The sequence below is a fragment of the Canis lupus genome, chromosome 29 (assembly GCF_048164855.1).
Source record: "Canis lupus baileyi chromosome 29, mCanLup2.hap1, whole genome shotgun sequence".
NCBI classification, from domain to species: Eukaryota; Metazoa; Chordata; class Mammalia; order Carnivora; family Canidae; genus Canis; species Canis lupus.
In genome coordinates, this window is record NC_132866.1 from 39,368,666 (window position 1) to 39,391,512 (window position 22,847).

The following is a 22,847-nucleotide window of genomic DNA, read 5'->3' on the forward strand; positions in this document are numbered from 1 at the left end:
AATTCAACTGGTTTCTCTCTCAGTAACTTAGGAACTAGTAAAACAATAACAATAAAAAACTCAACTTTGACCAAAATCTTTGGTAAACTTAAAACAAGAGTTATTTCTACATGGTCTTGGTTTAAAAAGCATGTGCTAAGCACATATCAATACCCTAACCACTCATATTTATTATAGAATAAATATGTTTTGGTCCATTTTCCAGCAGCCTATCCAGGTAATAGAGTTCTTGGATTTTTAAATGTCTAAAGCACATGTTGTCTTGATAAAGGAGGGGGGTACTGAACTATATATTTACAAGTGGGAAAGATATTAGTGGAAGAGTGATACATTTAATGGTATACTTTCTAAGGGGAGCTATACAGACTAAGGAAAATATTTACATTTGTGTCAAGTAGTTCAGTTTTTAGTTTACCAAACTGGGTGATGGGCATTAAGGAGGACATTTGGAAGTGATGAGCTTTGGGTATTATATACAATTCATAAATCACTGAATTCTACCTCTGAAACTAATAATACAGTATATATTAATTGAATTGAATAAAAAATTTTAAATTATTTATAAAATTATTGTAAATAATCAAACTTATAATGAAATTGAATATTTATTTGAATTTCTCCTGGTAATAATAGCATTCAACTTATAAGAAAAACAAACCAAGCTGTGAGATTTTGTTTTAAATGTAGCCATTTTTCAAAAAGTGAAAAGTTAGAATTCTGTATTTAATGGCAACTGAGACCCTTTCTATTGCAAACTACCATTCAAAAAGTAGTATTTTAAGAAATATATATAGTATGATTAACATGATGTGTTTTATAGAATGGGACGTATCTGAATGCCAATCTGAATATGGAAGAAATATATATGTGTTAAAACCACAGGGGGACATGAAATGTTCTTTTTTATAAAAAGTAGCTTGAGATAAAAAGGAACTTTCTAGTAAATTCAATAAATTTTCACACATGGGATTTAAAAAAAATACAAAACCAATCTCCACCTCCCAACCCTCACCCCTCAAAGAAGTGGTGGATTTGAGTAGAGCCGTTTCAGGACAACACATTTCTGTACAATGTGGAAGCTGGTTACATAGTCAGTGATAACTTCCTAAAGTGCATCTTTTGAAGACTTGTCTATTAAATTGCAGTATCAAATAGAAAATAGTTAACACAAGACATGCAATAACAAAGCTAAATCATTATAAAGTTTTTAAAACTACTTTTAAAACTTTTGATTCCCCAAAGGATAAAGATGTCAAATACAGTAGCATTCTTTCTCCAACAGTATGCATTGTATGTTTTTGTCATTTGGCAAATCTTTTGGGAGTCGAACAAAAATAATGCAGTCTAAACAATATTTCTTCTGTCATTGTAATACGATTCCTAGGCGCAGAGCAGGAGCTAGATTTTTGGAAGTTTGGGTGCGTTAACCACAGGATTTGCCTCCTGTAAATATCTCCTCCCTGCACTCTTGTAATCATAGGTGCAGCCGTGAGTTTCTGCATAGCGATGAGATGCACAGAAGTTGTTTCCACATCTAAAGCACAAAAAAAGTTCATGTGAATAGTCACATTTCTACAAAGGCTCATCTCTTTGGGAGATCAGAGCTTGACTTCGGGTATCCAACAGGAGCCCTCTGGTTCTCTTAGCAATTTTCAGCGCTACATTTTCCTGGCGCTCATAAACCAGTACACGCATTCCCAAAAAGAAAAAGTTAACTGTCCATGAATATGAGAGTTTATAATAGAGACTCTATTTCAAATGAAAAAAGATACAGATCTTTATAAAGTAGTAAAATTGCAAAAACTGAAAAATGTGTTTATTGCTTCTCTCATATTTAGTAAACCTGGGTGAACTCAATTTGTGAGAAATTCAGTCTGGAAAGAAAAGCACATAAACCTAACTATGCCATGAAAGGATTTCAAAAATATCTCTATCAGGGCAGCAGCGGTTTAGCGCCACCTGCAGCCCGGAGTGTGATCCTGGAGACCAGGGATTGAGTCCCACGTCGGGCTTCCTGCATGGAGCCTGCTTCTCCCTCTGCCTGTGTCTCTGCCTCTCTAAATAAATAAATAAATAAATAATAAATAAATAAATAAATAAATAAATAAATAATCTTTAAAATATATATATATATATATATATATCTCAAACAAGATGAGCTGTTCCTATTTGAATAGAAAGTACTCTAAAAAGCAGCAGTTGCTTTTAATGCCTGGACTCAAAGGGTAGACACTGTCCTCAGGACATATTAATCAATGCTAACAAAAGAAATAATTATGAGAAAGTTCATTATTTTTTGTGAATGTATTATTCATCTGTTTATTTTATTTTATTTTATTTATTTATTCATGAGAATACGCAGAGAGGAGAGAGAGAGGCAGAGACATAGGCAGAGGGAGAAGCAGGCTCCATGCAGGGAGCTCGACGTGGGACTCGATCCCATGTCTCCAGGATCAGGCCCTGGGCTGAAGGTGGTGCCAAACTGCTGAGCCACCAGGGCTGCCCTATTCATCTGTTTTGAATAGTTAAAATTGGTTCAATTTAAAACAATCTTGGAGGAAGAGTTCTTCCAAGTTGTGTTCAAACAAAAACCAATAAGCACATCTATCATAAGACAAAGAAAGAAAAAAAAAAGACAAAGAAAATACATTCTCCCAAGTAGTCTCCTAACTTGAATGGCAAGATCTCATGATTTATAAATTCAGGAGCTGTCTACTTTCTCTTTACTTTAACCAATTAGGAGCTCAAGTGAGGGCTGCTATTTGAAGATCATCCTAATTATGTGATGAATAGCCAATTTAAAGAATGTTTTATATTGTATCCCTATGCTGGGTCACCACAAAGAGAGCATCTCAGCTTTTCCAGCCAGCCAACCTGCCTGCATTCGTAGCTAGTAGCCAGTCCAGTTTTCTTCCCACAAAGGAAACAATGCTTTGCTGCTTTCTTCTTTGTTTGAATAGGGGCTTTCACAGGTGGCAGGTGATGAGTACATTCTCCTGTTTAAAGAAAGTATATGTTGATTAATAACTGGCACAATATTTTAAATGTGAAATAGTATTAAGCAAAACATAAAACAAATGCCTGTCCCAGGAAACTTCCTTGCTATAAAAAATCAATTTGTGCTATTTTTATATCCGAAATTATTTACATAAACTACAGATGCAAAACTGTTCTATTTTTAAAGATTCTGTAGCCTTCTAATGACTAAGACTTTTATATTTTTAGGACTTTTGTACACACTGGCATTTTTCTGGTTGTGTCCAAGAGCAATCAGTAATTGTAAAGTACACAAATCTTTGACAGAGAATCAAGAAAAATGTCTGGATCAAAATCATTTTTTTTTAATTTTTTTTTTTTTATTTATTTATGATAGTTACAGAGAGAGAGAGGGAGGCAGAGACACAGGCAGAGGGAGAAGCAGGCTCCATGCACCGGGAGCCCGACGTGGGATTCGATCCCGGGTCTCCGGGATCACGCCCTGGGCCAAAGGCAGGCGCCAAACCGCTGCGCCACCCAGGGATCCCCAAAATCATTTTTATGAAGGAATGAGAAGAAAAGTGTTAGAGTCTGAACAGTACTGGTACCCCACTACTGAAAAAGGTTTGGGAGGCCTGGGCTTAATGTTTACCTGGCAGCTAAAAGTCTCTGAAAATCCTTCAAGAGTTCAAAAAATTGGAATTACAGTGAAACGGTGCTATACCTTTTGCCACCCAGATTGGGTGCTGGATATACAAACTCAGTAACATTAAGTCTGCTTCATTACCAGTCTGAAATACTCTCCTAGATCTTGCCCAAAACTGTAAACCAAATTGGAAACTAACTGAATGACTCATAATGGTAGAAACAAAACTGAAAACAACTAAGTGAATGACTTCCAATGTTGCCTGGGCACCAACTGTGTTAATAAACACTTTCTTCTTCAAGTGCACCTAGAGTTATCAAGAACAAGATAATAAGGTACTTTCCACTTCTTAAAAAATGAAAATTAGATAAGCATTTGCAAAGGACACATACGAAAGGCATACAGTACCAGATATCCCCTGGAAACTCATCTAATTGTTATTATCTTTGAAATTCAGATTTAGGATATTCTTCCCCAATGGAATAATCTGTTAATAATAACCTAGTTCAGTAGTTATATTTTCATTTTTTTTTCCTTGGAATTGCTTAATGTTTCCCAAACTTTTTTCATTCAAGAACTCTTGTGAATGTGCAGAAACATGCAACACAGTAGTGACAAGAATGATTTGGCACAGAAATACAAATGCAGTCTTCGCCTATGAGAATGGCTCCCACATACACTTCTATCCATCAGAAAAAAAACATTTATTAGTTACTCACTCCAGGATAGGACCCATCATTAGCATATAGGTTTCCTACTCTTCTTTAGACTGGCATTCAGGGTCTTATACATCTAATATGATACCTTTCTAACTTCTAATTTTTTTTTTTTTTTTTTTTTATTTATGATAGGCACACAGAGAGAGAGAGAGGCAGAGACACAGGCAGAGGGAGAAGCAGGCTCCATGCACCGGGAGCCCGACGTGGGATTCGATCCTGGGTCTCCAGGATCGCGCCCTGGGCCAAAGGCAGGCGCTAAACCGCTGCGCCACCCAGGGATCCCCCTTTCTAACTTCTAAAGTCATTTTCTGTCATTTACCACATCATACCCACTCTCAATAAAGCACCAGACCCATTACAGGTGAAATTTCTTTTAAAATGCTCTATTCCAGCTTGTCAACCTAGTAAAATTCTACTCATCTTGTAAGAACATATCATCAATCATCAGTTCCTCCTTGAAGCCTTCTCTCAAATGTGCATTGGACATATGAACAAAGAAAAGGTCAACAAAATAATTCCAATGTGAAAAGTTGCTTTTCCAAACAAGATTAAAGATATGTGGATTAACTCATTTGTTTGGCATTTCCTAGTCCAATAATTGATCGAAGACAATGATCTATAATTACCCAACAGAAGACAGCCAACAAAGCAAAGAGTAGTATGCTAGATGCAAGTTTGGTAATCATTTGCCTAAAAATGATGACTAAACTATGAAGATGGATAAGATTTCCAAGGGAGACCCTGTAAGTTAAAAGCAAAGAAGACCAATGGAAGAACTTAGCAAATTCAGTATGATATAGTTATTACTGAAAGGAAATGGCAGCAAGTTACACAACTCTAGTTTAGGTGATGATCACTGCAGGTAGCAGTTGATGCCTTGACTTAAATGAAATCAACCAAAAAAGTGTATACACCTGGGGACAAGTAAAGGGTAAAACAAGTGAAAAGAAGAAAACTCAGGTTTAAAAAAAAAGCAAAAATCTAAAACAACATATTAGCAAAACCACAATGAGATACCACCTCACACCAGTGAGAATGGGGAAATTAACAAGACAGGAAACAACAAATGTTGGAGAGGATGTGGAGAAAGGGGAACCCTCTTGCAATGTTGGTGGGAATGTGACCTGGTACAGCCACTCTGGAAAACTGTGTGGAGGTTCCTCAGAGTTAAAAATAGATCTGCCCTATGACCCAGCAATTGCACTGCTGGGGATTTACCCCAAAGATACAGATGCAGTGAAACGCCAGGACACCTGTACCCCGATGTTTATAGCAGCAATGTCCACAGCACCCCGATGTTTCTAGCAGCAATGTCCACAATAGCCAAACTGTGGAAGGAGCCTCGGTGTCCATCGAAAGATGAATGGATAAAGAAGCTGTGGTCTATGTATACAATGGAATATTACTCAGCCATTAGAAACGACAAATACCCACCATTTGCTTTGACGTGAATGGACCTGGAGGGTATTATGCTGAGTGTAATAAGTCAATCGGAAAAGGAGAAACATTATATGATTTCATTCATTTGGGGAATATAAAAATTAATGAAAAGGAATAAAGGAATAAAGGAATAAAGGAAAGGAGAGAAAATGAGTGAAAATATCAGTGAGGGTGACAAAACATGAGAGATACCTAACTCTGGGAAATGAACAAGGGGTAGTGGAAGGAGAAGTGGGCGGGGGGTTGGGGTGACTGGGTGATGAGCACCAAGGGGGGCACTTGGCGGGATAAGCACTGGGTGTTACGCTATATGTTGGCAAATTGAACTCCAATAAAAAAATTTTAAAAATGAATAGCTAAATAAAATCTAAAAAAATAAAAAATAAAAAAATAAAACAATGTAATAGTCCAGAATAAAAAAAAGAAGAAGAAATGAAAAGATGAGAAACAAAGGAAAAGAAACTATTTCAAGAAGGAGGGCAACAACAACCAAACAAGATAAGAATACAGAAGCATCCACTGGATTTGAAACTGTGGACATCTTTGGTGACCTCAGCAACAGCAATTTCAGATAAAGAATGAGAAGAGAAGTGAAAAAGCACCAAAGCCCAAGTTAGGGTTAAATATATTACAGAAAAAGTGAGGTACTGGCATAAAGACAGGCAACAAAGAACCCAGAAATAAACCTCCACATATAGGGCCAAAAGGTTTTTTTGTTTGTTTGTTTTTTTAATAAATTTATTTTTTATTCAATTTGTTTATTCAATTTGTTCAATTTGCCAACATATAGAATAACACCCAGTGCTCGTCCCATCAAGTGCTCCCCGCAGTGCCCGTCACCCAGTCACCCTCACCCCCCGTCCACCTCCCCTTCCACCACCCCTAGTTCGTTTCCCAGAGTTAGGAGTCTCTCATGTTCTGTCTCTCTCCCTGATATTTCCCACTCATTTTTTCTCCTTTCCCCTTTATTCCCTTTCACTATTTTTTATATTCCCCAAATGAATGAGATCATATAATGTTTGTCCTTCTCCGATTGACTTATTTCACTCAGGAAATACCCTCCAGTTCCATCCACGTCGAAGCAAATGGTGGGTATCTGTCATTTCTAATGGCTGAGTAATATTCCAAAAGGTTTTTGATAAGGGTGCCCATGGCACTGGGAAAACCGGATAAACACATGAGAAAGAGTAAAGTTGGACCCTTACATTACACCACATACAAAAGTATATACATTAAAAAAATTAACTCAAAATGCATCAAAGACCAACCTGTAAGACCTAAAACTATAAAATTCCTAGAATATAGTGGGAAAGCTTCATGACATTGGATTTGGCAATAACTTATTAGACACAACATCAAATGCACAAAGGAAAAAATAGACAAAGTGCACTTCATGAAAATTAAAAACTACTGTCCATAAGGACTGTCAGTAGAGTGAAATGGCAACCTACAGAATGGAAGAAAATATTTGCCAATCATATATCTGATAAAGGATCAGTATCCATAATATATGTAAAATATCTAAAACTCAACAACAAAAACTCAAAACAACTCAATTTAAAAATGGGTAAAATATTTGAATAGATATTTCTCCAAGGATGTATAAACATCAAAACAATATCACTAATCACCAAGGAAATACAAACCAAAACCACGATATACTACCTCATACATGTTAGGATATCCATTACCAAAAACAAAAAAAGCCCAGAAGATAAAAGTGTTGGTAAGAATGTGGAGAAACTGGAAATTTTGCACATTGCTAGTAGTAATGTAAAAACAGTGCAGCCACTATGCAAAACTGCACGGCAGTTCCTCAAAAAATTAAAAATAGAATTACCAATATGAGCCAGCAATTTCACTTTTGAGTACATACTCAAAAGAATTAAAAGGAAGGTCTCAAAGACATATTTGGGCCCCATGTTCATAACAGCATTATTCACAAGAGCTAAAATGTGGAAGAAACACAGATCTCCATTCAGAGATACATGAATGAGCAAACTGCTTATATACACACAATGGAGTATTATTTAGCCTTAAAAAAGTATGGAAAATTCTAACACATGCTACAACATAGATGAGCCTTGAGGACACTATGGTAAGTGAAGTAAGCCAGACACAAAAAGACAATGCTGTATGATTCCACTTATATAAGATACTTAGAGTAATTAAAATCACTGAGACAGAGAGTAGAATGGTGGCTGCTAGAGGCTGGGGTGAGGGGGGTTGAGGAGTTAGTGTTAATGGGTATAGAGTTTCAAGTTTTTCAAGATAAAAAGAGTTCTAAAGATGAATGGTGGTGATGGTTGCCCAATAATGTGAATGTACTTAATGCCACGGAGTTATATGTTTAAAAATGGTTAAGACAGTAAATTTTCTGTTATGGCTATTTACCACAATAAAAAATTGAAAAAAAAAGTAGATATAGTAAGACTTTAAAACTTTGGGCCGGGATCCCTGGGTGGTGCAGCGGTTTGGCGCCTGCCTTTGGCCCAGGGCGCGATCCTGGAGCCCCGGATCGAATCCCACATCGGGCTCCCGGTGCATGGAGCCTGCTTCTCCCTCTGCCTGTGTCTCTGCCTCTCTCTCTCTCTCTGTAAATAAAAATTAAAAAAAAAAAACTTTGGGCCTTATATAGATAGCAGCAGTGTAAAATAAACCCTAAATAACTCTTCAAAGGATAAAAATCATGGGATAACCATAATATATACTATATTGGTTGTCACATCCATTTTATAACTTCTATAAAGTATTCTTGAGAACCCCGGGGCTACAAACACAGTACATCTTTGGTAACGAGTTCTCATCCCTAGTCTGGGTATTAAACCATAAAAGATAACAACTACTTCCCTTGAAATAGGGATTAGTCAGTGCACTTTTAAGGCGTTACTGGTAGAAAGGAGTGCTAATGTCATAGCCACTTCTGCTACTATGCGTTGGAAAGGGCTAATTCAAGGATTGTCCTTTTTTGATCCAGAAATAATCAGTTCATCAAAAGGAGTTCATCCTTGATAATGGATCATGATATTGAGAAATACCTCTTTAGATACTTTCGCCAAACCCATCCAGCAGCCCAGCAAGGCTCCAGAGTGGCCAGTGACTGAGAGGGTTGGGAACTACATGTTAATTCTTCATTCTTCTCGTCTTTTCACATAGACCATATCTTTTCCCAGGCAACAGAGACCTCAATTTCAATTTTTGTTTTATTCTTCAAATATGTCCTACAGTCAGTTCTCATAAAAATTTTCTTAAGCGGAACAAAGTTTAGGGAGAGTTTACTCCATACATACCACAAAGAGTGTTCTTATTTCTCTCTGAAAATATAACAATATGCATAATGAAATGATTGTTAGGCTTATATTTTCAAAATTACTGCCAGCTTACCTACTCTCTTCCCTGCTGCTGTGTTATTTCCATTCATTCCAATACCACGGGCAGACTATAATAAAAACACAAAACATCTAGAGAGGTAAGCTAATGAAGATCAGAGGAAAAGATCACTAAACATGATACTTGTATTTTTTTTAGATTTTACTTAAATTCAAGTTAGTTAACATACAGTGTATTATTAGTTTCAGGGGTAGAATTTAGTTGCATATAACACCCAGTGCTTATTTACATTAAGTGCTCTCCTTAATGCCCATCACCAGTTACCCCATCCCCCCACCCATCCCCTTTCCAGCAACCCTTAGTTTGCTTCCTATAGTTAAGAATCTCTTATGGTTGTATTTTATTATGGAAATGCTGTAGGGCTTTCATTTAATCAAATTTTTAACCAAACTAACTTAGAATCTGATTCTCACATTCAGCAGTATTGTACTTAATATTTTTCATTAAGAGAATAAAATTTGATAGTACAAATAAAAGTTCTTATTTAGGAAAAAATAATAAAAATAGCATATATCATAAATTGTTTACACAAAATTACTTTCAAATTACAGTTCTCAACTTAGGACTAAAACATTATTTAAAATTCAACTGTCAGGATCCCTGGGTGGCGCAGCAGTTTAGCGCCTGCCTTTGGCCTGGGGCGCGATCCTGGAGACCCGGGATCGAATCCCACATCAGGCTCCCGGTGCATGGAGCCTGCTTCTCCCTCTGCCTGTGTCTCTGCCTCTCTCTCTCTCTCACTGTGTGCCTATCATAAATAAATAAAAATTTAAAAAATAAAAAATAAAAAATAAAAAATAAAATTCAACTGTCAAAGTAAAAAAATAAAAAAAATAAATAAAATTCAACTGTCAAAAATATTTTCTACAAACTAGATAAACATTTTAAGAGAATCTTATGAAAAGAATTCAACCTTAGGCCTCCTTACTTATATAAACAAAAAACAAACTTTAAATATGTTGAATGACTCTAAGGATAACTATTAGAACATATTGAAAGGTAAATACTTACTAGAAAAAAATCTGTAGGTTCTAACTGGGGAGAATTTTTCCTAAGATTTTCCTCCTTAAAATGCTGGCTTGTAGACAGCCCGATTCCAGAGGTCCGAAGCCTGCCTGCTCCACGTGTGCTCTGTAAGCTATCTCTGCTTGCACTCCGGGCCAGCGAAGTAAGAAAACCTATATTATTTACACAACCAACAGGCTCTTTGGAAGCCTTGTTAGCCATTTCTGTGATATCTCGAGCCTCAACTTTAGAAATAATATCAGATCTTTTCCCGGGTGAATCGACTTTAACAGCTCGAAAGCGAGTAGTCCTAGAGAAAGAAGAATCCATTATATTTCGAACATCCAATGACTGAAGCACATTCTGTGATGCAGAAGATTGAAGATTCCCAGATTCAAAACATTTGGGCTGTCTTTGTGATTTCACCAGAGAATTATGGAGTGACACTGGTGTAGAACAGTGAAGAGGTGACAAGAGTCTGTTCTTGTGAGGACTTAATTCACGGTGGTTGAGAACTGTAGTTTCTACTGATTCACCACTCAACATTCTTGCAACATGTTTAAGATGCTGCTCTGCAGCTTTCAACCCTTTATCATCATTAGTGAGTAAGAACTCTGGATTTACCTTCTGTGTGATTTCTAAGCCACTGCTCTGTTCATCAGTGTTTCCTTCTGTAAATGTAGCAAATGAGCCCACTTCAGGTAGAAGTGATTCCTCAGTTATGCATTCTTTTGAAGTTGAAAATAAAACAGTGTCATCTTCATTATTAGATGACAAGTTTCCTGAAAGATTTTTTTTCTGCCTAGGCAAGGATGATCCAAGATGGAGAACAGAATCAGCAAGCTCTTTGTCATTTTCTAATTCCATATGGGGTATCTGAGGTGGTAGTTTGATGCTACTATTGGAATGAGACAGTGTGTTACTCTCCCAGTTATCATCTTCCTTAAGAAAATTGCTAGTGATAGATGATATTGGTGTATCAGCAGAGGGCAGAGTTGCCAAACTTGAAACCGCATTGCTGGAAGTTTCAGGTAGACAGGCATTCCCAGGAGAAGGTAAACAAGACTGCCCAATGTGGGGGAGAGCCTTTAACAATCTGTGGCGAGCAGCTGCCGTGGAACTACTAGAAGGTCGAGGAGCTATAGGTGGACGAGGTTTTACCTTGACAGCTTTCTTAGGCTAAAAAAAAAAAAAAAAAGTGAATATATAATTTCTCACAGTCATTTTGTCTACCCATTAACACAAATTAATGAAGGAAGAAAATGTTATTTAACATAACACTGGCATTTTGATAACTTCAATTAAAAATGTCTTAGAAGATTAAAATCTTAAGCTTACAACTGAGAAGAATTTTGCTTTCTCCATTGAGGATGATTTCCTGAGAATGTTAAAGAAAATGAATTTTATTTTATTTTCCTCCCTACTGATTATTTGTCAGTTTTGCTGAAAAGAAAACATTATAGTATATATGATACTGCTGACCTATTCTAGGTCCCCAACAATTTTCCCTAGTAAGATAGATGAGTAAGTGTTGGCTATATATGTACTACAGAAAATAGTGCCATAAAGGCCTGCTTGTGAGGTTGGCCCTTGGCTAGCTTCTGGGAACTTGTATTTCAAGAGAGTTCCTATCACCCTAACTGAAAAGTACCTACCCTGTTTGTGCAAACAATATGGTTTATGCTAAATACCAGCTTTCCTTCTGGGAGTTTGGAATTTTGGTACATGCTATCTACAGGAACAGCCTCTCATAGAATTCCCGAGCAAAGAGTCTCTAATACACTTCCTCGGTAGACAATATCTCACAGTTGTATTGACACAGTTCATTGATAGAGGAATAAAGCATGTCCTATGAGACTCTATTGGGGAAGAATGCTGAGAAGTTTGTCCTTAGTTTCCCCTGGATTTGAACCATGAGACTTTTCCTTTGATAATTTACTTCATACTCTTTTGCTGCAATAAATCTTAGACATGGTTGCAACTATGGGCTAGTACTGAGTCTTCCTAGCAAACTGGGGAGTGATATAGGGGTCCTCAATATTGTAAGTTTTGGTTTCATGATCTTTGATTTCATGAAATCATGAAAGATCATGATTTTTTTATTTCATACTATTTTGGATAAACTTAAAAATTAAGAATATGAAGCCTCAGCTCCTTCAAGGTATCAGCTGAAACATGCAACAGGATGGAAGAGAACATGTGATGATCTAAACAACACTTCCAACCTAGATATAGAAGAAGAGCCAGATAACTTAGTGGACACTAGTAGAGGCAAGAAGTAGAGGAGCTTAAAGCTGTGAAGAAAGAAGAACCTTGGAAAGATATGCTGGCTAGTGTAGCTGCTTTTATCCTGGGGCCACTGTCTTGCCAAACTTCAATTCTCTAATCAACAAAACTATTCTTTGAAAATGAAGGTTTAACTTCTGGGCTGTAGAGATTCACAGTGGTTGCCTAAATCTAAGTTTCTCCATGCATCCTCCAAAACACCATACACATTAACAACATAAACAAAATAACCCGTAACTCATACCTTCAAAACTAGGGGATGGATAAAATTAACTTCAAATTACCTCTCAAGGAGAAAAATACCCAAATCTAGGAGATTCATTTGCAAAGCCTGTGGTGAGAGACAAGCAAAAGTGTTAAGCTAGAGAGGAAGGAAGGATGGAAGGAAGGCAGGCAGGCAGAGAGGGAGGAAGGCGGGGAAGGAGGAGGGAGAGAGAGGGCAAGAGGGAGGGAAAGAAGAAAGGAAGAAAAAGAGGTGTGGATAATCTAGGGCTGATGGAACAAAGATAAAATAAACCCTTAAAAGAGAAAATCCCACTTGATTATGAAAATGCTGAAAAGAGATTTAAGATCTAGGATACTGACAAGCCAACAGGAAACCAAAAGCAAGTGACTTGAAACTGTTCAAGATGTAAGCTTCAAGAAGACATGGCTTCTGGGGGAAGGAGGAGTAAATTGAAAGTTATCTACTGAGAACCTGATAGTGAAGGTAAAGAAGGCAGTGATGGGTGTTATATGAACCGATGAATTATTAAAAACTACATCTGATATTAATGATGTACTATATGTTGGCTAACTGAATTTAAGTAAAATAAAAAGTAAAAAAATAAAGAAGGCAGCAAGAAAGTTAAAGTAAGGACCCATAGACACAAAAGGGAGTCACAAAAATCAGAAGACACAACAATTCAACCCTCCACTGAAAGGGTACTATGGATTTTAAAAACTGCGTTTCACTATACCAAGAAGATGTTCTTAAAATAAGAAACTTACTTTGCCAAACGAAATCCTCACTTTTGTCCACATGTAACTCTTAATATTCCTTTGGGTAAATAAAAATTACAGGTATACCTCATTTTATTATACTTTGCTCTAAGGCACTTCACAGATAATTACATTCTTTACAAATTGGAGGTTTTGTGGCAACCCCGCATCAAGGAAGTCTACCAAAGCCATTTTTCCAACAGCATTTGCTTATTTTGTGTCTCTGTGTCACATTTTGATAATTCTCAGAATATTTTAAACTTTTTCATTTTTATATTTTTTTTGTTTTTTTCATTATTATATTTATTATGGTGATCTGTGATCAATGATCTTTTACCATAATTGTTTTAGGGTGCATGAATTCCACCCATATAAGATGCTGAACTTCACTGATAAATGTTCTGTGTTCTGACTGCTCCTAAAACAGACCATTCCCCCGACTCTCTCCCTCTCCTTGGGCCTCCCTAATTCCCTGGTACACAAAATATATTTTTAAGATTTTTTATTTATTTATTTATTTATTTATTTATTTATTTATTTATTTATTTATTTATTTATTTGTGAGAGACACACAGAGAGAGGCAGAGACACAGGCAGAGGGAGAAGCAGGCTCCATGCAGGGGGCCCGATGCGAGACTCGATTCCAGGACTCCAAATTGACAACCTGGGCTGAAGGCGGCCCTAAACTGCTGAGCCACCCAGGCCACCAGATTCTTCCCGGACGGAAAGGCACTTAGCAGGGTGTGGGACCCAAGGAATTTAACAAAATTCCCCTACCCCTGGACAAGCAGAGCAGGGCTAACTCCATTTTGTGCTACACCCACCATCTCATGTATAACCCCCACATGACCTGCTTATTGCTTAAGGCACTCCCCCACCCTCGTCAAGCCCCTGAGCACACCCTTACCGAAACCGGCTCATATAGGAATGCAGAATCCTTAACCACCAAGGAATGTAAAGCTCGCCTTGTGCCCACCAAACCTGCACACCATTTCTGACCAGAGTGATAGGCTAGTTCAAACGGTCACTATAGGGTAAATTGTAATTCAATTGGCCACCTGTGTGTGGACCGACATGACTATGCAAATTTCTGTGTGTGTTACAATCTCATAAAGTGGCCTCTATAAAACTGCTACGCCTCTTAACCTCAGGGTCCAAGTCCCTGCTCTGCTGTGTCGGGTATACTTGGACCCAAGCTCGAGCTTGTTAATAAACCCTCATGTACTTGCATTGGTGTTGGCACCTTGGTGGTTTCTCGGATATGCAATCTTGGGCACAACACAAGAAAACTGGTCAGAACCACAGGAGGGGCAGTGGAGCCTCCAGGTTCCCGGAGTCACTAACAGAGGAAGTGCACCCAAGGGAGAGCACAACACAAACCGTGGCCAAGCTTGGTAAAGGGCTGGAGCATGCACCGAGCAGGGCCTTGGGAGAAGCTCAGGCAGCGGCTCCAAACGGAGGGCCTGTGCCCTGCTGCCTTTGGGAGCCACAGACCTGGGAGTGCGATTCCAGCAGTGCAGGGCCCGAATCCCAGGGCACCGAGCAGACACACCCCAGTGTCCTACACTCCGACCAGAACAGGCAGAGGCAAGGAGGACAGAGGACAAAGACTCTCCTGCCGCCAGCACCCTCAAGCTGTGCAGATCAGCACCCCCACCCCCGGAGCATCAGGACTGTGTGGACTGGGAGACTGCAGCAGTTACTGCAGCAGCTGACTCCAGAGCTGGAGAGCTGGCCGATGCCAGAGTTGCTGTTCCTCCTGGTGTCACCCTGTGCCTGGGACTCAGTGGGGCCACCAGGGAATAGGGGCCTCACAGGATAAACAGCTACCACTGAGCCATGAACCTGACAGGGAGCTGGAAGCTCCCCTAGGTGCACACACCGGAGAATCAGCACAGCAGGCCCCTCCCCCCGAAGACCAGCTGGAAGGACACCAGAAGAGCAAGTTCTTCACCGAGCAGCAGTGGAAAGATCCAGGGGAAGCCAAGGTATTTACAGTATATAGAACCAGAGGATATCCATATTTTCTCTTTCTTTTATTCCTTTTTTCCAGTACAACTCATTTTTAACCACGCTGCACGGAGCAAAATGACTAAAAAAAGAACTCACCACAAAAGAATCAGAAACAGTACTCTCTCCCAGAGTTACAGAATTTAGATTACAATACAATGTCATAAAGCCAATTCAGAAGCACAATTACAAAGCTACCGGTGGCTCTAGAAAAAAGCATAAAGGATTCAAGAGACTTCATGACTGCAAAATTTAGATCCAATCAAGTCGAAATTAAAAATCAATTAAATGAGATGCAATACGAACTGGAGGCCCTAACGATGAGGGTTAATGAGGCAGAAGAACGAGTGAGTGATATAGAAGACAAGTTGATGGCAAGGAAGGAAGCTGAGGAAAAAAGAGAAAACAATTAAAAGATCATGAGAAAAGGCTAAGGGAAATAAATAACAGCCTAAGAAGGAAATTCTACTTTTAATTGGGGCTCCAGAGGGCGCCAAAAGGGACAGAGGACCAGAAAGTGTATTTGAACAAATCATAGCTGAGAACTTCCCTTATTTGGAGAGGGAAACAGGCATTCAGATCCAGGAGATAGAAAGCCTCCCCCCCAAAATCAATAAAAACCTCTCAACACCTCGACATTTAATAGTGAAACTTGCAAATTCCAAAGATAAAGAGAAAATCCTTAAAGCAGCAAGAGACAAAAGATCCCTAAACTACATGGGGAGAACTATTAGATTAACAGCAGACCTCTCCACAGAGACCTGGCAGGCCAGTAAGGGCTGGCAGGATATATTCAGGGCCCTAAATAAGAAGAACATGCAGCCAAGAATACTTTACCCAGCAAGACTCTCATTCAGAATAGGAGGAGAGATAAAGAGCTTCAAAGATAGGCAGAAAATGAAAGAATATCTGACCACCAAACCAGCTCTGCAAAAAATATTAAGGGGAACTCTGTTAAAGAAAAAAGAAGCCCAAGAAAATAAGCCACAAAAACAGGGACTGAATAGGTATTATGATGACACTAAATTCATGTCTTTCAATTGTAACTCTGAACATGAGTGGGCTTAATGATCCCATCAAAAGACACAGGGTTTCAAAATTGGATGAAAAGCAAGACCCATCTATTTGCTGTCTACGAGAGACTCATTTTAGACCTAAGGACACCTACAGCCTGAAAATGAAAGGTTGGAGAACCATTTATCCTTAAAATGCTCCTCAAAAGAAAGCAGGGGTAGCAATCTTCATATCAGATAAATTAAAGTTTATCCCAAAGACTGTAGTAAGAGATGAAGAGGGACACTATATCATACTTAAAGGATCTATCCAACAAGAGGACCTAACAGTCATATATATTTATGCCCCGAATGCGGGAGCTGCAAAGTCTATCAATCAATTAATAACCAAAGTTAAGACATACTTAGATAATAATACACTAATACTGGGAGACTTCAACATGATGCTTTCTGTAAATGACAGATCTTCTAAGCACAACATCTCCAAAGAAACAAGAGCTTTAAATGATACACTGGACCAGATGGATTTCAGAGATATTAACAGAACTTTACATCCAAATGCAACTGAATACACATTTTTCTCAAATGCACAAGGAACTTTCTCCAGAACAGGGCACATACTGATTCACAAATCAGGTCTCAACCGATACCAAAAGATTGGGATTGTATATTTTCATATTTTCAGACCATAATGCTTTGAAACTTGAACTTAAATCACAAGAAGAAATTTGGAAGAAACTCAAACTCAAACTCAAACTCAATTAAGAGATTAAAGAGCATCCTGCTAAAAGATGAAAGGGTCAACCAGGAAATTAGAGAAGATTTAAAAAGATTCATGGAAACTAATGAGAATGAAGATACAACCATTCAAAATCTTTGGGATACAGCAAAAACAGTTCTATTAGGTAAATACATTACAATACAAGCATCCCTCAAAAAATTGCAATAAACTCAAATACACACGCTAACCTCGCACCTAAAGCAAATGGAGAAAGAATAGCATATACAACCTACACCCAGCAGAAGAAGAGAGTTAATAAAGATTTGAGCAGAACTCAATGAAATAGAGACCAGAAGAACTGTAGAACAGATCAACAAAACCAGGAATTGGTTCTTTGAAATAATTAATAAAATAGATAAACCATTAGCCAACCTTATTAAAAACTAAAAAGACTCAAATAATAAAATCACAAATGAATAAGGAGAGATCACAACCAATACCAAGGAAATAAAAACAATTTTAAAAACTTATTATGAGCAGCTATATGCCAATAAGTTAGATAATATAGAAGAAATGGACACATTATTGAAAAACACAAACTGCCAGAACTGGAACAGGAAGAAATAGAAAACCTGAACAGGCCACTAACCAGGGAGGAAATGGAAGCAGTCATCAAAAACCTCCCAAGACACAAAACTCCAGGGTCATATGGCTTCCTACGGGAATTCTATCAAACGCTTAAGGAAGAAACAATACCTATTCTACTAAAGCTGTTCCAAAAGATGGAAAGAGATGGAATACTTCCAAACTTGTTTTATGAGGCCAGCATCACCTCACCAAAAAGGAGAATTATAGACCAATATCCCTGATGAACATGGATGCAAAATTTCTCAACAAGGTACTATCCAATAGGATTCGACAGTATATTAAAAAGATTATTCACCATGACCAAGTGGGATCCCTGGGATGCAAGGCTGGATCAACACTCATTGATTGCAATCAATGTGATAGATCATATCAACGAGAAAAAACAAGAACCACACGATCCTCTCAATAGATGAAGAGAAAGCATTTGACAAAATATAGCATCCATTCCTGATCAAAACTCTTTAGAGTGTAGGGATAGAGGGAAGATTCCTCAGCATCTTCCAAGCCATCCACAAAAAGCCCACAGCAAATAGCATTCTCAATGGGGAAACACTGGGAGTCTTTCCCTTAAGATCAGGAACACGACAGGGATGTCCACTCTCACCACTGCTATTCAACATAGTACTAGAAGTCCCAGCCTCAGCAATCAGGCAACAAAAGAAATAAAAGGCATTCAAATTGGCAAAGAGGAAGTCAAACTCTCCCTCTTCGCAGATGACATGATACTGTACATAGAAAACCCAAAAGCCTCCACCCCAAGATTGCTAGAAATCATACAACTATTCGGCAGTGTGGCAGGATAGAAAATCAATGCCCAGAAATCAGTGGCATTTCCATACACTAACAATGAGACTGAAGAAAGAGAAATTAAGGAGTCAATCCCATTTACAATTGCACCCAAAAGCATGAAAATACCTAGGAATAAACCTAATCAAACAGGTAAAGGATCCATATCCTAAAAACTACAGAACACTTCTGAAAGAAATTGAGGAAGACACAAAGAGATGGAAAAATATTCCATGCTCATGGATTGGAAGAATTAATATTGTGAAAATGTCTAAGCTACCCAGGGAAATTTACACATTTAATGCAATCCCTATCAAATACCATGGACTTTCTTCAGAGTTGGAACAAATCATCTTAAGATTTTTTTGGAATCAGAAAAGTCCCCAAATATCCAGGGGAATACTGAATAAGAAAACCATAGCTGGGGGCATCACAATGCTGGATTTCAAGTTGTATTACACAGCTGTGATCATCAAGACAGTGTGGTACTGGCAAAAAAACAGACACACAGATCAATGGAACAGAATAGAGAACTCAGAAATGGACCCTCAACCTTATTGTCAACTAATATTCGACAAAGCAGGAAAGACTATCCACTGGCCAAAGGACAGTCTCTTCAATAAATGGTGCTGGGAAAATTGGACAGCCACGTGCAGAAGAATGAAACTAGGGCATTCTCTTACACCAGACACAAAGATAAACTCAAAATGGATGAAAGATCTAAATGTGAGTCAAGATTCCATAGGAATCCTAGAGGAGAACACAGGTAACACTGTTTTTGAACTTGGCCACAGCAACTTCTTGCAAGATACACCTATGAAGGCAAGGGAAACAAAAGCAAAAATGAACTATTGGGACTTCATCAAGATAAAAAGCTTATGCACAGCCAAAGAAACAGTCAACAAAACTAAAACACAACCTACAGAATGGGAGAAGATATTTACAAATGACCTATCAGATAAAGGGCTAGTACCTAAGATCTATAAAGAACTTATTAAACTCGGGATCCCTGGGTGGCGCAGTGGTTTGGCGCCTGCCTTTGGCCCAGGGCGCGATCCTGGAGACCCGGGATCAAATCCCACGTCGGGCTCTCGGTGCATGGAGCCTGCTTCTCCCTCTGCCTGTGTCTCTGCCTCTCTCTCTCTCTCTGTGACTATCATAAATAAATAAAAATTTAAAAATAAAAAAAAAAAGAACTTATTAAACTCAACAGCAAAGAAACAGACAATCCAATTATGAAATGGGCAAAAGTCATGAACAGAAATCTCACAGAGGAAGACCTACACATGGCCATCAAGCACATGAGAAAATGCTCTGCACATCACTGTCCATCAGGGAAATACAAATCAAAACCACAATGAGATACCACCTCACACCAGTGAGAATGGGGAAAATTAACAAGGCAGGAAACAACAAATGTTGGAGAGGATGTGGAGAAAGGGGAACCCTCTTGCACTGTTGGTGGGAATGTGAACTGGTGCAGCCACTCTGGAAAACTGTGTGGAGGTTCCTCAAAGAGTTAAAAATAGATCTGCCCTATGACCCAGCAATTGCACTGCTGGGGATTGACCCCAAGATACAGATGCAATGAAACGGCAGGACACCTGCACCCCAATGTTTCTAGCAGCGATGTCCACAATAGCTAAACTGTGGAAGGAGCCTCGGTGTCCATGGAAAGATGAATGGATAAAGAAGCTGTGGTCTATGTATACAATGGGATATTACTCAGCCATTAGAAATGACAAATACCCACCATTTGCTTCACTGTGGATGGAACTGGAGGGTATTTTGCGGAGTTGAATAAGTCAATCGGAGAAGGACAAACATTATATGGTCTCATTCAATTGGGGAATATAAAACATAGTGAAAGGGAATAAAGGGGAAAGGAGAAAATGTGAGTGGGAAATATCAGGGAGGGAGACAGAACATGAGAGACTCCTAACTCTGGGGGTGACTGGGTGACGGGCACTGAGGGGGGCACTTGATGGGATGAGCACTGGGTGTTATTCTATATGTTGGCAAGTTGAACACCAATAAAAAATAAATTAAAAAAAAATCCAGCAATTGCACTTCTGGGTATTGACCTGAAGAAAATTTAAAGACCAATTAAAAGAGATATGTACGTCCCTATTTTCAGTGTCACATTATTTACAATAGTTAAGAATGGAAGCTACCTAAGTGGCCGTTGATGGATGGATAGAGATGTGGTATATATAAACAATGGAATATTAGCCAAAAATAAATAAATAAATAAAATCTTGCCGTTTGTGACAACATTTTTAGACTCTGAGGGTATTACGCTAAGTGGAATAAGTCAGAGAAAGACAAATACCATATGATTTCACACATACATATGCTCTAAAAAACAAAACAATCAAACAAAACAAAGTAGAAACAAACTCCTTGATACTGGAAACAAACTGCTGGTTACCAGAATGGGGAGGGACTGGGGCAGGACAAAGCAGGTGAAGAGGATTAAGAGGTACAAACTTCCATTTATAAAAGAAGTAATGGTGATGTAATCTACAGCACAGGAAATACAGTTAGTAATATTGTAATAACTGTGTGGTGACATGGTAACTAGACTTACTGTGAGCATCAATTAATAATACATAAAAATATTGAGTCACTATGATGTATACCTAAAATTAATAGGATATTATATGTCAATCATATTTTAAGAAGAAAATAAAGACATGGTACTGGCATAAAGACAGACATATCAACCAATGGAACAGAGTAAACAGCCCAGAAATACACCAACACATGTAGGGGTCAAATGACTTTCAACAAAGTGTCAAGACCACCCAGTGGGGAAAAGACAGTTTCTTCAACAAACGAACAGGGAAAATTGGATATCCACATATGAAAGAATGAAGTTGGAGTCTTATAGCCTATACAAAATTTAACCTAAAATGCACCAAAGATCTAATGTAAGACCTAAAATTATAAAACTCTCAGAAGAAACAGGAGGAAAAGCTTCGTGACATTGGATTCGGCAATGATTTTTTGGATTTGACGCCAAAAGTATGGGCAACAAAAGTAAAAATAGATAAACTGGACTACATCAAAATTTGAAACTTTGGTGTATCAAACATCACCATCAGACAACACCATCAGAGTAAAAAGGCAACGTATAGGAGAAAATATTTGAAAATTATATATCTCATAAGAAGTTAATATTCAGAATATATTTCTAAAGAACTCTTAAGCCTAAACAACAACAGAAATAACCCAATTAGGGGATCCCTGGGTGGCGCAGTGGTTTGGCGCCTGCCTTTGGCCCAGGGCGCGATCCTGGAGACCCGGGGTCGAATCCCACGTCAGGCTCCCGGTGCATGGAGCCTGCTTCTCCCTCTGCCTATGTCTCTGCCTCTCTCTCTCTCTGTGTGTGACTATCATAAAAAAATAATAATAATAACCCAATTAAAAAATGGGCCAAAGACTTAACTAGACATTTCTCCAAAGAAAATACATAAATGACCAACTAGCACATGAAAAGATGCTCAATATCTTTAGAAAAATGCAAATCAAACCTACATTGAAATATTACCTCACACCAATCAGGTGACTACTCTTTAAAAAATAACAAAACAGCAAGTATTGGTGAGGATGTGGAAAAACTGGAAATTCTGTGTACCAACCAGTAGATCGTAAAATGGTACAACTGCTGTAGAAAACAATATGGCAACTCCTCAAAAAAAATTAACAATAGAATTACCATATGATCTTGAAATCTTAGGTATATATATCCAAAAGGCTGTTCTCAAAAGAGATATTTGTATGCCCATGTTCATAGCAGCATTCTTCACAGCAGCCAAAAGATGGAAGCAACACAAGTCTCCATCAACAGATGCATAGATAAATAAAATGTTGTATATACATATAATGGAATATTACTCAACCTTAAAAAGTATGGAAATTGTGACATGCTATACAACATGGATGAACTTTGAGGACATTACTAAATAAGTCATTCACAAAATAAAACAAAAACAAAAAATTGTTATGACTCCACTTATACAAGGTATCTAGAGAGTCAAACTCATAGAAACAGAGTAGAATTGTGTTTGCCAAGGACTGTAGGGGGAGCAGGGAAATAGGGAATTGTTTAACAAATATAGAGTTTCAGTTTGCATGATGAAGTTCTAAAGATAGATTGTGCAATAGTATGAATATACTTTAACACTACTGAACAGTATGTAACTTAAAAATGATTAAGATAG

General features: G+C 38.1%; 1 protein-coding gene across 2 annotated transcripts in view; it reads right to left on the minus strand.

The window, feature by feature from the left end:
- Window positions 1–592: 592 nt before the first annotated feature.
- The window catches only part of ZFAND4 (zinc finger AN1-type containing 4), a 61,909-nt gene continuing 39,654 nt past the window's right edge, over window positions 593–22,847 (minus strand). For both annotated transcript variants that reach the window (XM_072806285.1, XM_072806286.1), the window contains 4 exons: window positions 10,183–11,355; window positions 9,166–9,220; window positions 2,879–2,996; window positions 593–1,534 (listed from right to left, as the gene is read on the minus strand). In XM_072806285.1, coding sequence (XP_072662386.1) covers window positions 1,399–1,534; window positions 2,879–2,996; window positions 9,166–9,220; window positions 10,183–11,355 — 1,482 coding nt within the window. In that variant the 3' untranslated portion in view covers window positions 593–1,398. The remainder of the gene's footprint in view (window positions 1,535–2,878; window positions 2,997–9,165; window positions 9,221–10,182; window positions 11,356–22,847) is intronic.